We start from the raw sequence: 26569 nt of genomic DNA, 5'->3' as shown, positions 1-26569 counted from the left end.
CAGCTGCCAGTCACAGCTACAGCCACAGCAATGTCAGATCTGAGCTACGCCTGCAACCTACACCGCAGCTCACGGCAATGCTGGATCCCTAACCCACTGAGCAGATCCAGGGATTGAACCTGAGTCCTCAAGGATACTAGTTGGGTTCTTTACCACTGAGCCACAACAGAAACTCCCTAGCCTGGGTTTCTTCATCTCTAAACAGACACCCCAAGCCTTGGTCCACCCCACTGGGGCCAGCCAGTCCAGTATCCCCACATCCTTCCCAAGCTCCTCCTCCAGCAGCCCCCCCACCCCCCAAGTTAACCTCAGCGCATGCACAGAGCCCTGTTAGGGTTAGGGGTAGGGTTGGAGGATGGCGGCGTGGGCTGGAGGCTCTCATTTATCAAGCCTCACTATGTGCCAGGCACTGACTAGGTGTTAACTTGTTTTATCCCCAGCCATCCAGTGAGGCGGGTCCTGTCAGTCTCTTCATTTTACAGAGTGGGAATGAAGACGGAGAGACCCTAAATCTCTCTGGCAGAGCTGGGCTTTGAACCCAGGCAGCTGCGCACACACATCCCCATGTGAACCACATAAACCTACTGGTTCCCAATTCAGGCTTTTGGTCTAAGCCACACTGCCCAGCACACTGTGGCGATTTACATTACAATTCTAATTCAGATTAAAAATGTAGTTCTTGGGTCACACTAGCCACTCAAGTGCTCTACAGATACAGTGGCCGATGGCCGCCACACTGGTCTGTGCGGACAGAGGCCATTTCCATGGATGATCACAGAGAATGTTATCGGGCACCTTCAGGTAGGGCTTTACTAGGTGTTGGGGCAGAATTGGGACACTCTGTGCCATGAGGGGTTAAAGTCATTGGGCTTTCTGGAGAAGGTGCCCCTCCCTGGGCCTTGGAAGTTTGGGAGACATTTGAGACGGTGGGAGGGCACCTGTCGTGGCCATAAGCACAGATAACCCCGAGCTTGCAGCCTTGCTTCCTCACTGCTGTGTGGCACCTGGTAAGTTACCTGACCTGTCTGAGCCTCATCTGTAAAACGGGCCTGAGGGACCTGCCTCAGAGACAACATAAAGCCGGTGTCAAGGGGCCTGGCACATCTGGGTGCTCAGTGTTGATGCGATTGGGATGTGGAGTCTGGGAAAATCTGGGTTCTCTCTCTGTCATCGGTGACCAGGCCCTCCTAGGCAGCGCAAGTGGAGGTGGATTAGGTGCCTGGGAGAAGCTTGGGGCCCTGTTCCAAGCACCCTTTCCCACAGAGGCCGAGGTCGGAACAAGCACAGCTGGGCCTTGGACGGGCTCCTGGGCCTCTGTGGGAAGCAGGAAGCCATCAGCCCAAGCTCCTAGCTTTCCAACCCCAGCTCCACATTAGGCCAGGGCTGGGGGTGAGGGGGCCCATGGCCAAGGAGCAACCGGAGGTCTACTCAGCAGTCTGTCTGACACACGCGCACACACATACACACAGCTGAGGCATACCTCTGCAAAGGGGGGCCACTGTACCTCAGGGTGCAAAGCAGTCTTCTGTCTCCTGAAACAAGTCCCCAGCCTGCATCCTGAGCAGGGAAAACCAGAACCAGATGGGAACCTGATTCTCAGCCACAGAGCTGGTGTCACCACCTTCCAGGGGAAAACCTTTTGTAACAAACATCGCCACTGGGTTGCTCCAAAAATCTGGGCCATTTCCCTTTGCTTGCAGTCCAGCCCCAGCTGTGTGTCCTGTCTCCCCAGGCCTACAGCCTCCCAGAGGCATCATACACACCATCCCACATCCGTTTCTGCCCCTGCACCTTTGCTCACATCAGCCCTCCCCCCCACACACACACACACACACACTCGCCTTCCTGCCTCTGCTCTTTCTAAATATTAATTTTTCAAGGATGGCCCTACTGCCCTCCTCTTCCAGGCAGCCCCCACAACCACCCTGGACCACTCTGACTGCCCCTTCTGGGGAAAGCCCCCACAACACGTCCTTTTGACCAGGCTTACACGGTGACTTGTATGTTTCCTTTTCCTGGGTGTTTGTCTTGTGTCTCTAGCTAGACGGTATGCCCTGTGAGGGCAGCACTGTGTTTCCCACCACTTCTGCTCAGACACAAGGCTGAGTCTACAGCAGCCCCTCAGTCAAAACATAGATTAATGGTGATGGGTGGATGGATGGATGATGAATGGAGGATGGATGGATGGAAGGAAGGATGCATGGATTGATGGATGAATGATGGATGGATGATGGATGGATGGACAGTTGCACTTAAAGAGAGACAGGGAAGCCCTCCAAACATGGAAAACCTACTTGCCTTTCTCTCTGGGGATTCCACAATTGAACCTCATCACAGCATTTTGTCACTGCCCCTTCCAGTGTTTTCCCAGGTCTGGCCTACAGTCCCCAGAAGTCCAGGGCACCCCCACAGGCAGGAGTAATCTGGCAGAGCAGAGAGCTCACAGCAGAGGGCCAAGCGGCTTCATGTCCCCTGTAGGAAACCAGCTTTATGTCTCTGCCCTGTCCTCCCTCTCCGCCGGTGGCAGCGTGTCAGTCACCATCTGGGCAGGATGCCTTGGAGCACACAGCTGGGACCCACACCTGTTTGTTTTCCCTCCTGAGCTGGCAGCCTGGGCAACAGAGCCAGGCTTTGATGCAGCACCTACTGGTGAGGGCGGGTCCCACAACACTTCGTATACGCTGGCCTCCACCACGCTATAAATCTAGCTCTGCTTCTGAACCCAGGCTATTGGCCAGGGGGCCTCTCCACATGCCAGATGCCATTGTAAGAGCTTTACACATTATCCCAGGTAATCCCCGCAACACAGGTAGCAACTCATAATATTCTCCCTTTGACACATGAAGGTACAGAGAGGTTAGGAAACTGCCTCTGTCCCAAGCCAGGCTCTGTCCCACTCACATTCTTGGACACAGGCTAGAGACACACTCAGGGCCTTTGCCCAGGGAGGTGAGTCCAGTCATGGTGAGAAGACAGACAGACAGACAGACAGTGCTTGGTCCTTTTGCTGTGGGGGAGGGGGGGAGCAACGGTAGAGATGCTCTGGGATGTTCGGGAAGCCTGCTCGAGGCCTGGGAGATTTCTGGGTCTGCGATCGCCCTGGCATGGGCCTCTCTGGGCCACAGCTGGGGTGAGGCGTGGGGGGTGGGGCGCCAGGACCTCTTCCCTCCCCGGGAATTCAGCTTTGTTGCCCCGGGGCAGGAATTCCGGCCTCTGGACTGTCCGAACGGTCACAATGGGGCCCATTCTCAGACCCCTGGAAAACATGCCCCTGTGGAGAATGACGGATTCTTGTTGGACACAAGGGCCCTCAGTGCCACAATTTAGATCAGAGCACAGATGGGGGCAAAGAACAGATCCGCGCCCCCTCCGTCCGACTTCCCTGGAGGTCGCTGCCCCTCACGACCATGCCGTGCAAAGACTCTCTAAAGCCAGAACAAAAACCCAGAGAGGGGTTCGGCGGGATGGAAACCGCCCACCGTTCTCCAGCCCTCAGCTGACCTGCACCCCTTCCCTCAGAGCCTCCTTGCTTGGATCCTGGGCCAGCAGGCTCGGTCTCACCGAGTGTTAACAGCCTGTGAGGACCCTCAGAGGGAACGCTCGGGGGAAACTGAGGTCTCAAGAATTTGCTGGTGTTTCTAAACCTTTTTCTGCCATAGTAAGAAATTTCCCATCACAACCCAATACAGATAGACAGGCAAGTCGATAAGGAGACAGACATCTGAAACCCATGTTTCACAAAACAGTATTTAACTTTACCACGGTGACCTGGTGGCTTTGTTTCTTCTACCTTTCCAAAATGCTTGTTAGGGAGTTCCCATCGCAGCGCAGCGGAAACGAATCTGACTAGGATCCATAAGGATGCAGGTTCGCTCCCTGCCCTTGCTCAGTGGGTTAACAATCCGGCGTTGCCATGAGCTGTGGTGTAGGTTGCAGATGTAGCTCGGATCCAGCGTTGCTGTGGCTCTGGCCTAGGCCGGTGGCTACAGCTCCGATTCGACCCCTAGCCTGGGAACCTCCATATGCCGCGGGAGCGGCCGAAGAAATAGCAAAAAAAAGACAAAAAAAAAAAAAGAAAAGTACTTGCCCATGTCCCCTGGCCGCTGAAGGGCTGAGGGGCAGAGCCGGGCGCAGAAACTGTCTGTTGACCTTCAGTCCCAGAATTGTCACAGCCTCTCTCCAGCGCCACCTCTCCCCCAGCTGTCCAGCTCACCTCTTAACAAAAAACCTTTCTCCAGCCATCTGACCCCATCAGTCCCCAATTCTGAAACCTCTTAGATTTCATAGATGGACATCAAAGCCCCCACCCCCAGCCTGGTGTTTCCCTGCCTGTCCCCCTACTACTCACCACCCCCCCCCCCAAGTGGTTCAACTCTTCCTCTTACTCCTCGAACTTTCCCCTCTCTACCCTCTCCATGGATCCAAACTCCCCTGATCCCTCCAGGTTCAGCTCAGGGCCTCCTCCTCCAGGAAGCCGGCTTGGATGTCCCGCAGCCCTGAGAGCTCTCTTTTCTCTGCACCTGGAGGATAACCTCTGCTGTGACTCTCGGCATGGATTGGCTCAGAATGTTAGCCTTCTCACTGTGCTGTGTCGTTTTGTTCCCCTAATTTCACCCCAAACTTGCAGGCCAGATGCATGTCACGTATTTCTTCCATGTCAGCACAGGCCTTCATGAGGCAGCCTCCCGCAGGAGCTGAAAAAGTGCTGCTTGGTTAACAACAGCAGTCAAAACCATCAGCAGCAGGAGATATACCTCCAGGGCTCCACATCACTCCCCCAGCCAAGGTCGCATACCGGTGCCCCCAGCCCCCATATTCTAGGTACCACCCACGTCCTCAAGACCACTTAACTCTCAAGGTCACCCACAGCCCTCTGGCAACCCAGCCGGCTTCTTGAGTAGTTCCCAGCAGCCGCAGGCTCTGCAGACAGGCATCCTGGGCCGAGCGGCCAATGTCAGCCAGCAGACAGGAGGGTGAGAACATCAGGCTGGCACTGTGTGCGTGTCCTTCTCTGCCAGGGCACTTGCTGATGGGAGTGAGGGACGGGGGTGGCAGGCAGCGGAGGGCATGGCTCTGGAGCACTAGAATTCCACCTGCCAAGGACTCGGCGCCCTTCCACAGAGCTGGCTCCAGCCTGTGCTTCCTTTCCCAGCCTCTCCCTGGCCTCAGGGGCTCTTCCTGGCTTTGCCTCTCACTCCGGGAACCTTGACCAGCAGCATGGCCACCTCTTTTCCCCAGCGAGAGAGCCTGCTCTGCTGTTTGTGCCTCCTCTCCCTGGTGGACCTCGGCACGGGGCACCCTCTGGGTCAGGAATGCCAGTGGAGCTTCCCCAGGCCGGGCAAGCCACTGAAGCCCTCAGGACCCCTCAGTCTCCTCATCCATAAAGTGGATTAACACCACCTCTGCCTCCTTCAGAGCACTGAAGGGCAGATGCCTGTCGGGAATGTTGAAGAAAGGGCAGAGGGCGGGGAAGCAAAAGCAGGTGGCCGAGACGCAGGGACTGTGAAATGCCTTAGCCGCCCCCTCCCTCCAGCCTCTCCCTCTTTTCTGTCTCCAACTCCGGCCCCTTCGCTGGAATGTCCGGGGAAGGAGCACAGCATGTCTCACCAAGAGAAATGAAAGGCGGTGGGGGGGAAGGAAAGCTGATCCTTCTGGGTGCTGTTAGCACAAAAACTCAGAGCCCTTCACATCTCTTGGTTCAGGGCTCTGAGCATTTGCTGCTCCTGGGAGGTCAAACGCATCCCAATAAAGAAATCCAGGGCTTGCCAATTCCTGTGGGTCAATGTCACCCTGAAGATATGATTATTTCCAGATGAGCCCTGTTCAGATGCTGTGTGTACAAACCAGCTTTCCCCCCGTGGACAGCACCAGACAGAGACCAGCGCTGGTTTCCAAGTCTGTCAAAGTCCAAAACTCTGCCTAGGGGGCTGGGCTCACCCCTGCGTGGCACTGTGCTGTCAGCTTCATGGTGGGGTCCTTAAGAAGAAGGCCCTTCCTTTGGTTTTAGGGGGTTCTGCCAGGGTCCAAGTTCAAACAGGTCTTTGCCATTTGCGTAGCGACAGAGGTGGGGTCAGATCCTGTCATTTGCGTAGCGACAGAGGTGGGGTCAGATCCAGGCATGAAAGAAGAATAATTTCTACAGCATTTTCTGTGCTGGGCACTCTGTGAACCCCTTTATGAGGACTCTATGTTTCATCTTCCCCAAATGCTCAGGGGTTGGTACAGTTATTATCCTCACTCCACAGACAGAGAGATAGAGGCTCAAGAGGTGAAGGAGGTAGCTCAACTGACCACCCGGCAAGCAAGCAGTCGAGAGTTGAAGTGGGGTCTCCGCTTCCTGCACCTACCCTCCCTCTGCAGACAGCATCATCCTATGAGGAACGGCCAAGACATGAACTGTTTATATCCCGTGGTGGGGGTGGGGTGGGGGGAAGACTCAGGAGTCCCTGTTTAAGTGGGGGATGGATATGGTCCTGGGTGGAGGAACCCTGCTCCTTTTTCTCCCAGCCAGGCCTGACCTATGGACCATCTGGTGACCAACTCTCCTGGTTTGTCTGCGACCTTCCCATGAGTCCTTAAAGTCCCATGTCCCAGTTTGCCCAGGATGGTTCGTCACTGTACCTGTGGTCTTGGTCGCCCCTGGACCAGTTGCAGAAAAGGCCAAGTGGCCTGATGGAGCCACGTCAGGACAACCTGGGAGGCCTTTTCAATTACATTAGCTTCTGGCAGCGCCAGAGGGAAATGCTAGTCCCCGCCTCCCCTCCCTTTCTCCTTCCTCTGACTCCCTGGGTGATAGTGATTCAGCAGCAAGTGGGAAGCAGGCTAGACTGTGACCTACCAGGAGTGGAATCACCAGTGGTGGGGGTGGCTGTCAGCCCCAGCTCAGGGCAAGAATTGGAGCAAGGAGGGGAGGTGGGTAGGGGGTCTTGGGTTGATGGGGAACCAGACTCCAGCAGAAGGCCTGCTGTCCTGCCCAGGTCAGGACTTACTGCAGGGCAGTGGGAGGTGGATGCCCCCCCCCCCCCCCCCCGCTCCATGCCCTGGTATGTGAGGGATGGGGGAGTCCCAGCCACTGGATACCTAAACTGCTTCTCACCATATTCAGCGGCTAAAAATACAAAACGGCTTTGCTAAAAGGTGCCCGACTAGAGGCCTCCTACTAGGGCTGCGCCTGCTCGGGCTGGAGTCCAGATGCCGTGTGAAGGATTCCTACGCCTGCCATCCCACCATCCAGTCCCAGCTTGGCAATCCCACTGCCAGGGTCTCAGCCTCCATCCATTAACCCATGGGTTTGCCCTCCTTCCCCTGCACCCACTGGTGGCAGCATTTGGGGATGGGTCTTGAGCCCCAGAGCAAGGCCTGGGTTCTTGGCCACCCAGGCCCAGCCTCACCTACTCACTGTGTGACCTGGAACAAGTTGTCCAGCTTCTCTACCTTTGCTGTCCTCACCTGCAAAACAGGGAGACCACGGGGTCCAGAAGTCCTTGGCAGGACGGGCTTGTACTCTGGTTGAAGGACCGGCTGGCCAGGGGATTTCTCTGGAAGCATTAATGTTTCTTAGGGGTGGCTGGTGTCCTGATGGAGATTATGGTACAGGGACTGGAGGGTCTCTTGGCCCCCCTCCTGCTCACGTGTCAGGGTCATAGTGATGGAGGTGGACACTGTGCTGGGCCTGAGGTTCTCAGCCAACACTGGCCCAACCTCAGAACCCCAAGGTGCTCATCGGAGATGCAAACACTGGGTTAGGTGAGGTGGGGTTGGGGCCCCACGTCTGAATTTGTGCCAATCTCCCTACATGATCCTGTTGAATGACCAGGTCAAGAATCACTGGCCTGGCCTGGCACAGAGCAGACCCTCAGCCCCCTGGGGAATTATGCGCCCCTTCCCCCCACCCCCAGCGTTAGTGTGCTTCTGTCACACATGGTAATGACCTGCTGTCTCCCCTCTGGGGCTGTTGACAAGCTCAAAGAGGATCCTGGGTAGCCACAGCTGCACAAACAGAGGGAAAGAGAATGGCCATCACTGCAAGGAGGCCACCCCCTGTCTGGATTCCGGGGAGCCAGGGGATGGGCAGTGGGCCATTGTGGCCCCTGGCCCCGAGGCTTCTCCTGCAGGACCAGTGGGGAAATTGTGGGGCAGGTGGGGCGGTTCCTCCTTGTCTCCATTCCCTGCCCTTCCCCAGGCCCCACTCTGCCAAAAAAAAAAAAAAAAAAAAAAAGCCTTGAGAAACATTCTCTCCTTGGGAGACTCAAGCCTGCTGGGCAGGACGCAGTCTCCGTATAATGCTCTCCTCCTCCTTGCTGGGAACTCTCCCCACAGCAGAGCTCACAGGGCACAGCCAGGCTCTTCAGACGCGGCCTTACCCCTTACTCCCTTCTGCTCTAGGGAGGTGACCCTGGCTCAAGCCTTCCCTCACTGCCTGGTAGGGGAAGGGGACATAGGAGGACCCTCCCTTTTGGAGGCAACAGATTCAACAGATTCTCCCTTACTCCATCCGTGAGACACTTTCATTCGGGCAGGTGGGCTTATGAACCACAGCCCTTCTCCAGCTTAGATGACCTTGGGCAGTGGCTGAACCTCTGTTTCTTCATCTGTAAAATGGGGATGATCGGATCTCCTTAGTGTGAATGTGAAGATTGACTTTTGTCTTTTTTGTTGTTGTTGTTGTTGTTGTTGTTGCTATTTCTTGGGCCGCTCCCGCGGCATATGGAGATTCCCAGGCTAGGGGTCGAATCGGAGCTGTAGCCACCGGCCTACACCAAAGCCACAGCAACGCGGGATCCGAGCCGCGTCTGCAACCTACACCACAGCTCACGGCAACGCCGGATCATTAACCCACTGTGCAAGGGCAGGGACCGAGCCTGCAACCTCATGGTTCCTAGTCGGATTCCTTAACCACTGCGCCACGACGGGAACTCCTGAATGTGAAGATTGAAAGAGGTTCTCAAACATGAGGGCTGCTGGGGTGGGGTATCAGAAATGCAAATTCCTGGGCCAAGCCCAGCCTTCCAACTCACAGGGTCCTCGGTGCAAATTTTGGGAAACATAGGAGCCTCAAAGGGGAGGATCCTCTCATCCTTGGCTGCAGAGGCAAGTCACCTTGGAGCTTAACAAATGCTCCCTAAGTCCAGGCCACCCCTCAGACTCCCAGGATCAGAGTCTCAGGGAGTGACCATGGGGGTAACTGTCCTTTCCTTCAAGTGACCCACCCCACTTTGCAGCCAGGAGACCTAGCTGGCCAGTTGGCTTCAAGCAAAGCTAGGCGATCGACCTTTTCTTTGATTCCAGGGGCAAAGAAAGGCATTTTCTTTAGTCTCCACATAGCTCACCAGCCATCCCCTCCTGAGCACTTAATAGACCTCCAGTGTCTTAGAGGCTCCCCTGAGGACTGGTAGATGCAGGGGTACTGAGAAGGGCCAAAGGTAGGAGCAAGAGCTGGAGGCAGTGGGGGCAGCATTTGGGAAGTAGCCTGATGCTGAGTCTGGGTTAATTCCTTGCTGGAGGGCAGGGCAGGCTCCAAGCTGGGGCAGCCCAGGGCAGGTGAAACTATTAAAGGTTTTGGTTTGGGTTTTTTTGGCCATACCTGAGGCTTGTGGAAGTTCCTGGCTTCCCGGGCCAGGAATTGAACCCGCAGCAAAGCTGGACCCTTAACCTGCTCTGCCACAAGGGAATTCCCTGTCAGTGACAGAATTTGAACCCAGTGCTCAGAAGTTCAACACCCTTCCTGGCCTTGCAATAAGCTCTGCCTCATTTCTACTGAGGTTCCCAGCCTGAACCTTTCTGGTCATCATTCAAACTATGGCCTCTATTTATCCATCACCTATGCTAGGCAAGGGGGCGGGGGGAGAAAAGAAATGCAGTGGGAGGAAACAATCTAGAGTGTGGCCTCCGAAAGCCTTGGGTCGCGAGTGGGGGCAGACTTTAATCAAAGTGTCACAGAGATCTGTAATTATGCAGAGGCCAACCCGGAGAAGGGGAGGATGTGGGGGAAGACAGGATGAGATGTCACTGTCGTGACTTTAAAGGCTGAGTCGTGACAAGAGTAGGCAATGCAAAGAATTGGGAGAGGAAGTGATGCAGGGGTCAGAGAGGGCTCCCAGCGCGGGTCAGGGCCTGGGTTCTAGCGACCCCTCTCCGGGGTTTCAGTTTCCCCATTCACGAGGTGCGTGGGAACCTGCCTCGCTCTCGGTGGAGGATAGGGGAAGGTGCAGGGGAAAGGGCCAGAGAAGCCTACCGAGCCCCTCCGGGCGGGCCTGGGCGGGGCGGGCGGGGGTGCTCGCGGCGGGCGGCAGGGCGAGGAGGGGCGGGAGGCGCAGGCGGGGCCGAAGGCGCAGGCGGGGCCGGCGGGGCGAATCGCGAATCGCGCGGGGAGGCCGGGCTGGCGGGGCACCCTCGGGCAGGCGCGGCGCGCAGTGCGTGCAGCTGCGGAGCGCGTGGCTGGTCGGCTGCGGGGATCACATGAGCATCCGGCCCGTGGGCGCTCTGAAGCCGCAGTCCCGCAGCCCGGCAGCTCCGCCGCCGCGCGCCTCTGCCCTGCTCTAACCATGTCTGTATGTTGTTGCTTCTTTTTCAGGGACTACGGCAGTTCCAAGAGAAAATCAGGTAAGGGAGCCTCCGGGCATTCTCCCCTCCCACTTCGTGCACGCCCCGCTCCGACCCTGCGGAGGACTTTCCGGCGGCTTTTCCTCGCCCGCCTGTCCTCTGGTCCGGCGGGGCCAGGGTATTCCCTTCAGTTGCCCCCTTCCCCAGCTCATGCCCGCTAAGACCTTTGGTACTCACACCTACTCCTTCTGTCTCCGCGTCCCTCGGGCTCTACCTGGGCTCTTCCCCGTGGGAATGGGTGCACGGGGACTGTGGAAATGTCTTGTGAAAGGCTTAAAGCCCCACGTCATGTGCAGCCGGATCCTCTGACCAGGGCTGCGGAGCCCACTGCTGGACACCTCTGTAATATCTTCCTGGGTCTTTCCTGCGGTGCGGCAGCGCTGGAAGGGTTAATAGAGATGCAGGCATTCCCGTGGGAAGGTGCGATCCAGGACCAAAAAAAGGGGGGGGGTCATGCTCAAGGGGCTGAGTTTTTAACCCCGGCAGAGCATACCTCTTCTCCCCAAATTCTGAGCGAGTTCTACACGCTGCGGGGGGTGGGGGCTCTGCGTGGTGGCCCTCAGAGACCGGATGGGAGGGCACCGACCCGCCCTGGCGTTGGCCTGGCAGGTGCCAGGGCCCACTCTGTGTTTGCTAATGGGGTGGAGACAGGGACGCTGTGTGTTGGGGTCAGAGGAGCATTTCTCTGCGGGGGGGGGGGGACGAGGGGGGGGTGGCAGGGGCGGGGGAGGGGGGGGCTTGGCCAGTGCCTGCACTTGGTCGTTTGCAGTTATTTGGCGAAGGGTGGTCACTTTTAATGAGGGCTGAGTGTATTGGGGGGCGGGGGGGACTGGAGCTGTCTGTCAGCTTGTGTGTTGTCCATATCTATGAGGGTGGCAACTTACAAAGGTGGGCAACCCTCTGGAGGTCTGGGCCTTGGGGATGTAGGATGTGCCTTTGAACACATGGCTCCCCTTGTAGGAAGAGATTTGTGTCCAGGTGCTTTGAACTGTGAATCAATAGAGGTGTGTGTGCCTGTGTGTGATGGATGGGTTGTGAATTGGGGTAGCTGTAGTTATGGGGTGTAGGTTTTCTGGGTGTGGGTTCATGTTTTGTGTGTACAAGTGCTGGCTTATTTGTTAATCGGGATGGGGAAGCTTATATATGGGGGGCATGTGTGTATATGGGGCTGTGGGTGTACATGCAGGGCTTCATAGTTGTGTGCTCGGAGGGAGTGTTTACTTCTTCAAGTATGTGTGCTAGTATGTTGGGATATGTCCAGTTGTGGGTTGGAGTGTGTTTGTGTCCCTGTTGGGGGGCGTGTCTGGCTGTGGGATGAGACCTATGTGCACACATGCCTGTCACCTGGGCAGGGGTGTTTCAGGTATGCCCCCTGGTGCCGAAGGGCATGTCCTCCGTGAACAGGATGGTGAGGCTGCCCCATGAACTTGAGGAATTGCAGCATCTCCTCAGCTGTCCCTGGTAGGCAGACCCTCAGTGGCGAAACTAGAGAGGCAAACTTGGGCTTGCGTTGTTACATCCCACCCCCCAAGAAACTTGCCCAGGGCCTCAGAGGTGTAGTGACTGCTTGAGCCTGGGCTCAGATTCTGGCTCTGTGTGACCTCAGACAAGTTTCATAACCTCTGCCTTGGTTTCTTCATTTCCTTAAAAAAAAAAAAAAAAAAGAAAAAGAAAAAAAGAAAAAAAACTTTGGCTGGGGATGGTCTCTCCCTCACCTGTAGGAGATTCAGTAAGTGAATGTGGTCCCTAGGTCACAATACCTGCGGTAGAAGTGCCGGCTGATCATCATCATCATTAGTGTCAGAAGCCCTGGGACCTTGGCGAGTCCCTAGAAGGGCCTGTTTCCCCCTGTAGAGTTTAGGGCTGGACCAGATTAACCTCAGGTGCCCCCCACTCAACCTCTGAGGCTCAGTCAGGTTCAGTGCTGCCTCCTAAGCAAGGCAGGGCCCCACCCAGGGAAGGCTTCCCCTGTTTCTCTGCCTTCCACTCTCAGGCCAGGAAGAGGATGGATGACGAAATTTAATTTATGCTGGTGTGCTTATGATAATGGCCACTTAGTGTCCTGGTTAAAAGTGCCAGCTCTGGAGCCAGACTGTGGGAGTTTAGAGTCTGGCTTTCCTGACCCTGAGCAGCCTCGCCCCCCTCTCTGTGCCTGTCCTGTCTTCTATAAATCGGAGATAATATTCATACCCACCTTATAAGCATTCATTTTATGCATCAACTTGCCTGGGCCACAGTGCCCAGATACTTGATCAAGTGTTATTCTGGATGTTTCTGTGAAGGTGTTTTTTTGAATGAGATTAACTTTTAAATCAATGGGCTTTGAGCAGAGCAGATTAACCTCCATAATGTGGGTTGGCCTCATTCAGTCAGTTGAGGGGCCTTAACAGAGCAAAGACTGACCTTCCCCAAGAAAAAAAAAAAAAGTTGGAGTTCCCCTTGCGGCAATGAACCCGACTGGTATCCATGAGGATGCGGGTTCAATCCCTGGCCTCGCTCAGTGAGTTAAGGATCGGGCATTGGCGTGAGCTGTTGTGTAGGTCACAGACACAGCTCAGATCCCAAGTTGTTGTGGCTGTGGTGTAGGCCGGCGGCTGCAGCTCCAATTCGACCTTTAGCCTGGGAACCTCCATATGCTGCAGGTTCGGCCCTAAAAAAAAAAAGTCTTCTGCCAGCACATTTGGACTTGAACTGCAACTCTTCCTTGAGTCTCTAGCCTGTCAGCCAACCCCATCAGATTTGGGGCTCACCAAGCTCCCACAATAAGTGAGCTAATTCTTCCCTATGTATATATATGTGTGTGTGTGTGTGTATGTGTGCATATGTATGCACATCCTATTCTCTCTCTGAGAACCTTGACTAATACATACCTCATACGATTATAATGAAGAGTAGATAAACCTGTGTAAGTCTGCTTAGAAGACTGCCTGTAACCTGGACAGCCCTCCCAAAGTGCTAGCTACTGCTGTTATTTAGTGAGCATCTACTCTATGCGGCAACTTTACGTATGTTTTTCATTTGCTGCTCAGAGCCATGTTGCATGGTGGCTGGTGGGATTCCCATTTCACAAATGAAAAGCTGAGGCTCCAAGGGTGGCTGCCCAGAGTCTGTGGCAAAGTGAGGGTGTGAGTTCATGGTTAGGGCTTCACGGCTCTGTAATGAAGCTCACAAAGCTTCCTGGGTCCCTCCAGTCAGGAATGTTTGCATGGAGAAAATGGTGCTTGTTCCCTGGTCATCACTTGTCACACTGGTCCCCAAAGCCTTAGCTTGTCCTTGGAGGGTCTCTTGTGGAATCTCCTGTTGAGTGCATAGACTGCAAGCAAGGCTTGAGGAGGGTAGAGTCAACAGGAAGAAAGTTCTAAGGCAGCTGACAGCCTCTCGGAGGAGGCAGGACTCAAGACCTTGAAACTTGGAAGAGAGTGTAGACTCAAATTTGTCTCTGCTCCTCCCCTGCATGGATCCTGACCCTTCCCACATCTTCCCCTCCCCCATCATCCCCATTGCTCAAGCCCAGCTTCAAGAAGTCATTCTTTTTTTTTTTTTTTTGCTTTTTAGGGCTGTACCTGCAGCATATGGAGGTTCCCAGGCTAGGGGTCAAATCAGAACTGTAGCTGCCAGCCACAGCCACGCGGGATCCGAGCTGCCTCTGTGACCTACACCACAGCTCACAGCAACACCGGATCCTTAACCCACTGAGCGAAGCCAGTGATCAAACCCGCAACCTCATGGCTCCTAGTCCATGTTTCCACTGCACCACAACAGGAACTCCTCAAGAAGTCATTCTTGACTTTCTTTCCCTTCCTCTTACCTGCCCACGTGCCCTCCAGATCCGTCCCCTTCTCCCACTTCTGCCATCACACCTGTTGAAAGCCCCCTTTGTCTCTCAGGAAGACCTCCGCTTCCTCCCCAGCCCGTCTGCTCTTGCACGCCATTCTCCACACCATAGCTAGAGTGAGCGCTCCCAAACATGGATTAAATAATGTGCTTTTCTGCTTAAATTCCCCCATCCTACCCAGAAAAAGTCCTCATCCCAGCTGGCAGAGCCATGTATGCTTTGGCCCCTGCCTGCCCTAGGCTCGAACCCTCTTCCCCACCCTCCATTCCCACCCCAGCACTCTGCTCAGTCACCTTCTGTTCCTTAAGCACATCAGGCTCTCCACATGGCCTTTGCACTTGCTGTTCCTTCTGCCTGAATGCTGTTCGTGTTCTTTTACGTGACTGGCTCCTAAAGATTTCTGCTTGTCCCACTTCAGAGAAGCTGCCCCTCCTCTGCTATCTAGCTGCCCTCTCAGGTCACCCTACTACTTCCTGCACATCACTGACCACACTCTTGTGACTGTGCTTGTTTGTTATCTGTGTCCCACCTCCTCGAAAGCAGACTTTGCTGCAGGGCTTGAACCAGTAGCAGGTCCCCTGGTGCTTGTGGATGGGTGGGTAGATGGGAGAAGGCATGAGTGCAGAAATGACACTGCAGGTCAGCAAAGAGAGGCTGCTGCAGCCTCCAGGTGGGATGTTATCTGGGAAGAGGAGGAGTTTTTCTGATTGGGGCAGAGAGCAGGAGGCTTTGCTAATCTAGAGACAGAGCATGCGCATGCCCAAAGGGTGGGGAAGCAGGACCAAGCTCGGCTTTTTAAGTTGGGACTGTGTGAAGTGTTGAGGTCAAGGGAATGTGCCTTTCTGCCCTCAAGGAGTTTGCAGTCAGCTCTGGGTGATGAACTGTGCAGGTAAGAATGTACTCTGGGACAGAGGGAAGCAAGGAGGTTACCTGGGAGAGAGCCGTCCAGACCAAGGCACAGCGAGTGCAAGGGCCCAGGGCTGGGAGCATGCTGGCGCCCTCAAGGCAGGGAGGTTCGTGGCTGGAGTGGAACATGGTGGAGGCCAAGGTGTTAGGAGGGGAGAGCAGTGGCCAGCAGCACAGACCAGGCCATTTTAAGGATCTTGACTTTCACTATGAGATGAAGAACGATTGAGGCATTGGGGCATGATCTGACCTAGATCTCAGAAGGATTTTTCTGACCAGTGAGTGGAGCTTGTTAAGGGGAGGGGACAGGTGAGGAGATGAGGCCTCTGGCAGCAATGGAGGGACGAGATGGATTTTGATGATCTGGGGTAGGCTAGGTGGGGGTTAGTTTATGTCAGATCTCCTGGGCCCCCATTCTCAGCCCCACGACCTTGGGAAAATCCCTTCACCTGAGCTCCGTGACCTCACCTGTACTGTTGTACCATGCAGGCTCAACTAGAGAAACAACCAGTAGGTGCTATATATTAAGAAATTTCTTGCAGGTGACTGGTTTATGAAGTGGTGGGGGCTGGCTAGACAAGTCTGAAGTCGAAGGGCAGATGGGGGGGTTGTGGTCCACAGGTGAAATTCCTTCTGTAGTTAGGCCTCAGCTCTGCCCTTAATGCCTTTCAGCTGATGGACTCAGGGCCCCTCAGACTGCTGAGGATAATCTCACTGAAAGTCAACAAGGAACTTGATTTCATCTGTAAAATACCTTCCCAGCAATTCCTGGATTAGTGTGTGATTGTATAACTAGGGATTGTAGCCTAGCCAAGGTGACACATAAAACAGATGGTTACGCCCATAAAAATGGAGGAGCAGCCACCTGCAGGAAGGTGCAGAGGGTTCAGGCATGATGCAATTAGAGGGCTTTGGGCTGGGCCTGGAAGAAGGAAGAGCCTGTTGCTGTTAGCGGATTGGCCTCCTCAAGGTGAGCACGGCTCTGGGCGCTCAGAGGGCTAGAGCAGGTTCCCCCGAGCAGGGGCTTCTCTTCAGACGAGGAAAGATGGACTAGTGCTCTCAGTTTGGGAAGCTGCAAGGCTCCAGCACTGTTAGCTGGGCAGTTCTAACTTGCACCACTAGGGGGCACAGGCGGCCGCGGATCTCATGGGCTGGTCCTGGGATAGCATCAGAGACATCATCCCACCCAGGAGTCTGTGATGAGCTGCAGCTCGTTGAAATGCAAATGAGGTTGCTCAAGAGTGTTGCAAGTTGTTTCATTTTGGCCAGTGATGATGTTCCTCATGAAATCCTGTTTATACTTTTCCTTGGAAACTTGGTGAGCTCAGCCCGGCTTCCATTTTAGTTATCATACAATCTGCATCCCTGGACAGAGTTAATGAGATCAGCCTTACTGTAGTTTCACTGTGGAGAAGCATGTCGCTTGGAGTTCAGAGTTTAGGCTTTGGCGTCAGACAGGGTTTGAACTCCGGCTCTGCTGCGTGTTTGCTCTGTGACTGGCAAGCTGCTTAACCTCCGACCTTCATGCCCCCATATGAAAAATGGGAGTGGGGGTAAAATAGTGCCTGCCTCTAATAAATGGAATGAATCAGCAGAGGGCCCGGCACATAGCAAGCCCTTGGTGATAGAGGCTGCCATTGTTGCTATTTTCATCATTGATAGGTTCAGGAAGGAGGGGAGAAATTGGTCTTAGCTTGCATTTGAGAGTAATAGACCCACTTGAATCATTTGTTTTCATTCTGTGAGTCCAGGGCCTGGCCCCAGCAGAGAACCTAGACCTTTTACGCAATTAAGAATCCCATTGCAGGGAGTTCCCATTGTGGCTCAGCCAGTTATGGACCCGACCAGTATCCCCGAGGATGCTCGTTCGATCCCTGGCCTCATTCAGTGGGTTAAGGGTCTGGTGTTGCCGTGAGCTGCGGTGCAGGTCACAGATGAGGCTTGGATCCTGCATTGCTGTAGCTGTAGTGTAAGCTGGCAGCTGTAGCTCCTATTCCATCCCTAGCCTGGGAACTTCCATATGCAGCAGGTGCAGCCCTAAAAGGAAAAAAGAAACAAACAAACAAAAAAAGCTCAGAATCCCATTGCAGAATATTCTGTAGAGTTAAGAACACAGACTCATTAGCCAGAGTGCCTAGTTTCGTGTCCCAGCTCCGCCAGCCTTAGACAAGTCCTTCATTTCCTTGTGCCTTAGTTTCCTCGTGTGTGAAATGGGTATAATGATGGTACTTCACCAGGTTGTTTGAGGCTTGAATATGAGTTGTTATATATGAAGTATCTGGTGCAGGAAACACTCAGAGTTAAGTTGTTTGTCGTGAGTAGAAGACAGCACTGTGGGTGTCCAGCTCTTGAACAGGAGAGACCCTGGCTTTGGTGTTTGCCCTCCTCCAGGAGAGACTCGGCTCATCAGAGGGTGAGGGCAGGGTGTGCAGTGTCTAATAATTGCCAGTCAGCCTCCCAACAACCCGGGCAGGTGCTCTGGTTGCTCCCTTTCATAGACCAGGAGAGGTAGGTCACCTAGCCAGGTAGACACAGGATTCAAATCTGGTCCTTCTGATCCAGACCTCTTTCTGCTAAGGTCTGTTTCCCAGAGCCAAAACCTGAGGGAGCCACAGGTGAGCAGGACTGGGCTCTGGAGACCTCTATTTAGCAGGAGGTTTCACAGACTGGGAGGGGGCCCTGCGGTTTCTCGAAGGAACCCACTGGTCATGAGGGATTCTTAATTGAGTAACAGGTCCCTTTGCAGGGTGTAACTGATCTCCCCTTAATTTCTCTTTGCATGAATTTGGTTTTTAATAAAGTATACTGGCTTTTTTTCTTTTTTGGCCTCTCTGAAGCATATGAAATTCCTGGGCCAGGGATCAGATCTGAGCCACAGTTATGAGCTAGGCCACAGGTGCGGCAGTGCCAGATCCTGGCCAGGAACCGAACCTGTGTCCCGGGGATCCAAAGGCACTGCCGATCCCATTGCTCTGCAGTGGGAACTCCAGAGTGGACTGGCTTAAAGCAAAACCTGCCTGTAGGTAGGTTCCGGCTACCGTAAAAAGTTAGTCTTCCTGCCTTCTTTTATAGAGGAGGCAACTAGGAGAGGGGCTCTTGCCTGCCCCAGGTGAGCGATGGGCCGGACCTGGCCTCCTGCTCAGCACACTCCCGCCAAACTGTGCAGTGAGGCAGAGGTGTGAGGGTCATGGTGAAGCAGAGAAAGCAGGTCTGTAAAGCCCCGGTAGTGTCATCTTCCCCAGGACAAAAGCCCCAGTAGGACATAGAGCAGAACAGGGCTCTCTCTTGACCCTGGCCTGCCCTGCTTACCGGGCACAGAGGAAACAGGCCAGGAACAAAGCAGATGGCAGCAGCCTTCACTCCCCTCCTGAAGGCTTCCATTTCTTTTAAGCGATTGCTGGTCCCAGCCCTGGAGAGTTCACGGCTTAGCTGAGAAAGCCGTCTGTTCCCAGGGATTCCTCAACAAATCCAGGGATGGGTCGTCATCCCAAAGCAGCGGGCTTCAAATAGAAGGGGCTGAGGGTGGGGCACTAGCATAGATGGGAGGGGCCAAGGTTGTGTCCTGGACGATGAAGGGATGGGGTGAGCAGAGGGGGGGGAGCGGGTGCCCCTGGTAGAAGACAAGGGCTCAGAGGCTGGGATGAGTTTGAGAAAGTTAAGGGCAGGAGAGGTGTCCTGCCTGGCAGGAGTGAAAGGCTAGGAAGGGATGCATCTTGAAAGGAAACATGCGATTGTGTATCAGCAAGACTTGTCAAAGCCATTTCCGAGGCTTTCTTTTCTGCCCCAGCCACCCAACAGGGAAAAAGGCCCAGGCTCCTTAGAGAACATGGCCAAGACATTCCTCCAACCGCCTGTTCCAAAAGCGATCATGTCTCGTGAAGGCATTGCGTTCTGGCATCTTACCCGGGCTGGTGTTTTTAAATAATTTTTATTTTCGTGGCTCTGGGTCCTCAGCCTGATGTCACTCTTGGAGTTCGAAACCAACTAATTGGAAATGAAAGGAGGCTGATTGAGTTGGCAGCTCCACAGCCAGCCCATGTGGCAGTGATGTGATGGAGAAAGTGCATGTCTGTGCCGTGACTCCCCCCCCAACCCCCAGCAACAGGCAGTGTTGGTCCCGCTGCCTACTGGCTTAGACCCATGGACATACGAAGCAGGGGTGGGGGAGGGGAGGGCTCCCCAAATCCTGGAATCCCAGATCTCACCCCCAGGAAGGAGGCAGCTAGCTGGTAAGTGGCCTTGATTTCTTCAGCCCCACTTAGCTTCTTTCTGCCCTCCTCATTCCTATCACCTGGCTTCTGCTGGGAAAATGGGAAGATGGTCGGGAAAGGGACAGCATGTGCAAAGGCCCAGAGGTGTGCTGAGAATCCTGAGCCTGCTTGTTGAAGCACAGAGTCCCAGGCCTTGCCCAGACCATCTCTAGGGGTGGTGCCCAGAAACACCAGGCAGTCTTGATGGGGCTCCACAGGGATCCTGAGATCAAGACAGGGTTGGATTTGGTCTGGGTCGTGCACATGGGTTGATGGCGCTGCCTTCAGGGGAGGCAGACAGTGAGGACGCAGAAGAATCGGAACCCCCAGGATGGACGGAGACGAGACGGCGCTGTTCCTTGAAGGTGCCATTTAGCTGTGTCCTAGGTCAGGGAGATAGGCCAGTGGGGGTGGGGGAGGGGCAGCCGGAGATCACCAGCCCCGCCCCGGCCTTGGGGAGTGGCCATCCCAAGAGCCTGCCCAGCCTCTGACATCCCTTCTGGCTTCGTCAGGGGCAGTGACGAGACCTCATCTGCCCAGCCGACAAGGTTTTTTTCTCCTTCTGGGCAGGAAACACCCACTTTGTGGTCCAGCAAAGAAATGCTTCCCGCCGTGGCCCTCAGCCAGAAAACAACTTGTTCCTCACTTGGGCTCTTTGGTTTACAGACATGTGACAAGAGAGGCAACATTTCCAGGAATGACAAAGCCAACGGAAAAACAAAGATTTGGGGGGAAATGTGCATTACTTACTGTTTTAGCACCTTTTTCTGATCTAAAGTTACTTTGTTCAGAAACCGAAATGTGGCGTGTGTAAGTCAGCTGCTCGTGACATTTTTATAATCGGTTGACTTTGAAATGTGACGGCAAAGGAAACTGTTTCCAAAGTTTCGGTAAAACTTAGACGTTTGCAAGGAAAAAAGGTTTTTCCCCCGACTCTTTTCTGCTTTGCCCTCTGGATCTTGTCACTGCCACGTGTGACCCACGCAGCTGGTATGAAGATGTATTTGGTTTAAGGTTAAGAACGTTAGCAAACATCTTGTTAATGTTTCTTCTACCGAGAAAACTGGGCCACATCAGAAAGTCCCTTCACTTCCCTGTGCTCGAAAGGAAGAGCCACCACCTCTTCGAGATGTTCCCCCCAAGAAAGATGCTCCCCCCTGACGTTGCGTTTGGCTAATGGATGCCGTGTTGGAGAAGGCCCCTGCCAGGGTCTGGGGGCTGCCTTTCCTGTTAGCCAGGGACTCGCCCTCAGCCCCAGACCTTTTAGGCTCCTTGAGTGCTGGGTCAGGGTCAGGGTCAGGTACATAACTGTTCCCGGCAGGAGGGTCAAGCTGTGATGACAGACTAGTGACAAGAGGCCAAATTAAGACTGTCTTTGTATGTTGGCAACTGCCCCCTGGGGGAAACCTTGCAAACACAGATGTTAACATCCCTTATTCCCTGTAGGGACAGGTTCTCCTGGTCTGTCACCTCTGCCATACACAGTCCCAGGGGCTCCGAGAGCCCTCTGTCAGTTCCTCATTTGCATTTGGTCACAGGGTTGTGAGTAAGAGGGCCCTTTCCCCAACTTCTTCAGTGACCTCGGTTGCTCTCTCTACTCTAAGCCCAGGACTCTGTGTCCACTAGCAGCAGCTCTCCCATGGGCAGGGCTGGGGGAATGCTCGAGGGCCAAGTTGATAAGAAGCAAGTTTCCAAATGGATGCTGGTACCATACTCTCCTTCTAGGATTGGGTGGTTCCTGCCAGACCTGTAGTTGACCTCACTGGCTCTGGCCGTGGCTGGAGTGTAGATTTGTCCAGTGAACATCTGGGTACCTCCTCTGTGCCAGGCCTTGCGGTCCCAGCCCAGGGATACCGAGGTGGATACCATGAGGCCCATGTCCAAGTGCTGCGATGGGAGAGGGGGTCTGAGGGAGCCTCCCCGGGGCGGGGGGGAGGGGGGGCGGCGAGGCACAGCCTGCCTGTGGGTGCGGTGCCAAGCAAGCCTTTCCAGCCCTGGTTCCCTGAGGTTTTTAAATGAGTCAGCCCGGAGAAGAGGGAGAACAGCCTGCAGAGGCATCTGGTCAGTCTCAGCATTGGGGGTGCGAACATGCCACGTCCTCTAAGCTGGGCCAGGGCAGGTCTGCCGCATCCCCAGAGTGCCTGCTGGGGGTGCTGCCAGAGTTACTACTCAGCCACGCAAGCCATTGAAGCTTAACGGGTCTAGTTATAAAATTAAATCAGGTGCTTGGGTTGGCGAGATCTTGCCCCAAAGGTCACCTCTGACCGGTTCCTTAATGTTAGGAGGACTCTGGCTTCAGTGGTCTCCTAGGGATGCATGTCCTGCCTGCAAAAGGAGGGCGTGAATCCTGATTCCTTACAAATCCACGGCTGTGGCCCATCCAGCTGGGTTCCCGGCACTAGGCAGTGCTCATTAAATATCAAAGAGATGGGTCAGGAAGGGCTCTTCATCCAGTGGGTCTCCCTAGTGGTTGATGATTGCCCAGGATTGACAGGACAGAGAAAGAGCAGCCCTTTCAAGTCTCAGGTGAAGACCAGGGAAGGGGGCAGGAGTCCCTCCTTGCCTCATGTGCACAGCAAGCCAGGCAGTGCAGGAGTTTCCTTCCAGCCTTCTTCCCTGAGTGGAAGCTCAGCTTTAGGCAGTGCTAAAGGGTTAACTTCCTGCTCCCCAGAGGGCTCGCACACTCCTGACCCACTGGTCCTCCAGGCCCTCCCAGCTGCGCCCTCCTGGGCATAGCTTGATCACATGAGAGCCAGATGTGGGGATTTCCCAAGCAGTGATTTTGTGTGTGTGTGCGTGTGTGCTCGCGTGCAGCTAGCTGCATACACACACACACTCTCTCTCTCTCTCCCTCCCTCTCTCTCTCTCTCTCTCTCTCTCACTCACTCACTCTGTTTACGTGGCATCTGAGAGCTCAGGGGATTGGTCCAGACCATGCAAAACAGGAGAGGGATGGGGCCGAGGAGGGGCCCCAGGCTCTGGGCACCCACCCTGGAAGGCTACGCTGAGCCCCGCTCCCACCAGACATCATAGATAAGCCAGTTGTTTTCGCTCAGACTCCCATTTCCTGCAACATCCATCTTGCCATAGACCATATTGGTTATGGATACATTTTTTAAAAAAATCTCTTTGAAGGGCTTTAGAGCAGATGCTGGAAGCCTGCAGCCTTCCAGGGATGTTCTGTGGCGTCGGAGGCCTGCTGTGAGTTATTCTGTGCAGCACCAGCTAGGGAGGCTCAGGGTCTTTCCTGGCCTGAGGGTGCCTGTGTGTGCCTCAGGCCATCCCAGGCAAAAGCTAGACTAGAGATAGTGCAGGGCCCTTTGTGCCAAGAAGGCCCCGGAGCAGGAGGGTGAGCGCGGCCTCAGTTTCCCCATGAAACCCTTGGGTCCAAGGGTTTTTTCCCAGCAGCCAGGACTTTCTGGGCACTGCCTCCTGTTCCATGTGCGGCGAGGATACTGGGGGTTAAGACCCTGGAGGAACTTCAGATCTGATTGGAGAGACTCAAAACAAATGTGGGTTAGGCACCTACTATGTGCCAAGCACTTGCTGCGACTTCAGCACTATCCAGACAGTCTGGAGCCACCTGACCTGATCAGTGAACAATATAGAGATCCTGCCCAGGACCAGATGAGGGGCTCCAGCAAACCTCGGAAAGGGGGGTCATGCTCAACCTCAGTTTGCAGGTGAACTCTGCCCTTGGCCCCTGCCCCCTCATCCCCACCCCCATCCCCCTCTGGCAGTGTCCAGCCAGATGTCTGCTGAGACATTATGAACCCTGCTCCAAAGGTGGGGTCCAGTTGCAGATCCGAGGCCTCCAGGTCTCAGCCCTGCTGCATCCCTCTGCCTCATGAGCCCTCACCCAGGGCCCCTGCCTGCTGAATCTGCCCCTAGCCTGCCCTCTGGTCAAGTCTGGGCAGCCTGGGGCAGTGAGGATGCACTTGAGTGGCATTTGAGTGCCTGACACTGCCAGGCAGGTGGTTGAGAGAGCCACACCGCCTCCCCCAAACCTACGTGACTCCTGAAGCAGTCAGGAACTCCCGGAAGAGTGTCTGTGATGTCTGTGACTCTGTCCCGAGGCTGGAGGGTCTGTTGGTCATGGCCAGGGGCCTCCAGCTATGCACGTAGTAAATGCCCATTAAATATCTCATGGTTGATTGACTGATAATCTGATAGCAGGAATCCTGTCTGGAGAAAACGAGACAGTCCTCTCTTGTGGCTCTGGGGTGGCACGGTCAGGCCTGGGTCCGCTGCTGTTGACTCCATGTCTCACTCAGGGCTCTGGTGGAGACTGAACCGGGAAGGTGGGGGGCTGGAGCCCCAGCGGCTGCTCATCCTGCATCCCTAGCCTGTTCCTGCTGCTGCCGCTGCCTCACCCTCACCGGCTGGTGGGTGGGAGAATTGGAGGGGAGATGTCCCAGTAAGTGGGGGAGGACCACCAAGGCAGACCACCCGGGGCTGGTGTGTGTGTGGGGGGGTGTCTGGGATCCGGGAACTCACAGCAGTGTTAGTTTGTCTCTTGTATGCGCCCCAGCGTGGGGAGAGGTTAGGGAGAGGCTGCCACCACAGGGGCTGCTGCGGGTCAGGCAGCACCTGCAGGAGCAGAGGCTCAGAGCCCCACTGGCCTCCCCACAGGGCGCCCCTCTGTCCACCCACAGGGTGGCTGACTAACCACAGCACCTGTCTTCAGCCAGGAAGCTGAGGGTCTCTGGAGCAGGGTGAAGGGAGCACGCAGACCTGCCCACCTCCCTCCTGCCAGGACAGCCCCTGGGAGCATCCTTTGCCCCTCTGCCCACCTCCATGTGGGCTGGGCTATCTCTGCTGGCCCCAGCCATGCCCTCAGTGGGTGTCCTTGGACTTGGTCCCTAAGGGGCTGTGGAGTGGCTCTGGGCCCAGCTCCCACCCCATTCCCCACCTGAGTTGGGAGACTGACTGTTCTCTGACTGCCTGGCTCGGGGCCAGAAGGTCAGTGGTGCATTCCTGCCCTGGGTTGGGCGGCCCCCACATGGATTCTGGGGAAGGAGGCAGGCCCCTTCCTACTGAGAGCAAAATGAATAGAAATAGGGCTGTGCTTACAAAAAGAAGCCCAATGAAAATAAATGAGCCAGTGGCCAGGGAGGATCCAGAGAATGAAGTCCCCCCTTTTCAGGCCCCTCTGTTCCCAGTGCTTGGCCAGATTGCCTTGGCTCAAGTCTGACCCCTGACTTCTTTGCTGTGGGGCCTTGTGAAAACCCTCAGCTTTCCTGCATCTGTAAGCTACAGATTGTTAGGAGTAAATTAGATGATGCTCATCAAAGGTTTAGCCCAGTACCTAGCATGTGTGTTAAGAAAGTGGGAACTGGAGTTCCCTGGTGGCTCAGTGGGTTATGGACCCAGCATTGTCAGTGCTGTAGCTCTGGTCACTGCTCTGGCGTGGGTTTGATCCCTGGCCCAGGAACTTCATACTGTGGGCATAGCCAAAAAAAAGTGAGAACTGTATGATCGTTCTAGCCCCAGCCCTGCCACTCACTGACTTGGTGTATGATCTTAGGCAAATTTCTTATCCTTTCTGATCCTGAGTCCCCATGTGCTTCTTCCAGCCTTTAGAGTAATTCATTTAGCTCAAAATCTGTGGCTCAGAACCCTCAGACCTTGGGTAGAACCAGCTACATAATTTATGGGGCTCTTGTTCATAAAGTATTAAAGATTTCAAATTGGGGACAGAAGGGTATTAAATCAACCACAGGGCCCTCCTAAGTGAGGTTGCCTGTGCATCTGCACAGATCACGCTACCTAATACCAGCCTTGCCTTGCATTGCAGGCTGTGAGCATAGGAGGCAGGGCTAGGGGTCTGGGCTGCTGCTGTAGCAGCATTGACTCCTCACCCTTCTAGTCCAAGGGCATGATTTTTTTCATGTTGTGGGTACAGATGACAAGCTAGAGGCTGCCGCTCTCCCTGGGGCAAGCTGCAGAGGTACCCATGCAGGCAGCAGCCCCACCACCACCTTACAGCTGAACACACCCCACCTTCCACCTTTGTGACTTTGGACTAGAAGTCATGTTTGAGCTATTGCTTGTTCTGTCTTAACCATCTTAACCATCGTGCTGTGCTTTTTCCAGATGTCATTCATATCACTTTCATGGTTGTGCCTCTGTTTCTGCTGCTCTGTTTCAGGCCCTGTATATCATGTAGGTCAAGTGACTACTTTTTTTGTAAAGGAACTGCTTCTTTGTGAAGTACTGTTAGCTCTGGAGGGCTCTGGTAAAGATTTGGCTATTGGCCGAGTTCCCTGGCGGCCTAGTCAAAAAGAGAAAAGACACATGTGGCGTCTGTTGGAGAGCTAAGAAATCTAGCCCTATGCAAAGTTCAGTTGTACAAAAGGAGAGAAAAGACTGAAATACAACAGTTATTTAGAAATCAGTTCAGGAGTTCTCTTCGTGACTCAGCAGTTAACTAACCTGACTAGGATCCATGAGGATGCAGGTTCAATCCCTGGCCTCACTCAGTGGGTTAAGGATCCGGCGTTGCCATGAGCTGTGGTGTAGGTCGCAGATGGGGCTCGGATCCCGAGTGGCTGTGGCTGTGGCATAGGCTGGCAGTTGTAGCTCCAGTTTGACCCCTAGCCTGGGAACTTCCATATGCTGAGGGTGCGGCCCTAAAAAGCCGAAAAAAAAAAAAAGAAAAGAAAAATCAGTTCAAGGCTGCAGTGAGGTAAGGACAATAGAATTCCCAAAGAGGGAGGGGTCTCGAGTGTCCAAATTCACTAAGATAATGAAAAATGGAAGGACATAGAGAAAGATGACCCAGGAATGGGGTTGGGGGTGGGGAGTATTCATTCCAGCCAGGAGCCCAGGGCGGGGGCTGTGTAAGCCAATAAGACCCGTGACCCTGCCCTGGTCCCCCTGAGACCTGGGTTTGCTTTCATTCTCCAAGGAGTTTGTGCTGTTGGCTGCACTCTGTCTCTCCCACCTGGGCTCCAAGCCCACTCTGGATTTATTA

At 54.6% G+C, this 26569-nt stretch overlaps 1 protein-coding gene across 12 annotated transcripts in view; it reads left to right on the top strand.

Moving 5' to 3' along the window:
- The window catches only part of SH3PXD2A (SH3 and PX domains 2A), a 261628-nt gene that overhangs the window by 163697 nt on the left and 71362 nt on the right, over window positions 1-26569 (top strand). For 10 of the 12 annotated variants that reach the window (XM_084995268.1, XM_021072763.2, XM_021072764.2 and 7 more), the window contains one exon: window positions 10574-10602. In XM_084995268.1, coding sequence (XP_084851394.1) covers window positions 10574-10602 — 29 coding nt within the window. Of the gene's footprint in view, window positions 1-10573; window positions 10603-15257; window positions 15327-26569 lie in introns of those variants that run through there. The other 2 variants (XM_084995274.1, XM_021072768.2) reach the window with 1 other exon arrangement.

The sequence above is a fragment of the Sus scrofa genome, chromosome 14 (assembly GCF_054392235.1).
Source record: "Sus scrofa isolate SSC_HxYL_T2T_F1_AM1 chromosome 14, Sscrofa_HxYL_maternal_Yorkshire_Landrace_v2.0, whole genome shotgun sequence".
NCBI classification, from domain to species: Eukaryota; Metazoa; Chordata; class Mammalia; order Artiodactyla; family Suidae; genus Sus; species Sus scrofa.
The sequence above is the reverse complement of the archived record's forward strand: the minus strand, read 5'-3'. Positions and strand labels throughout refer to the sequence as shown.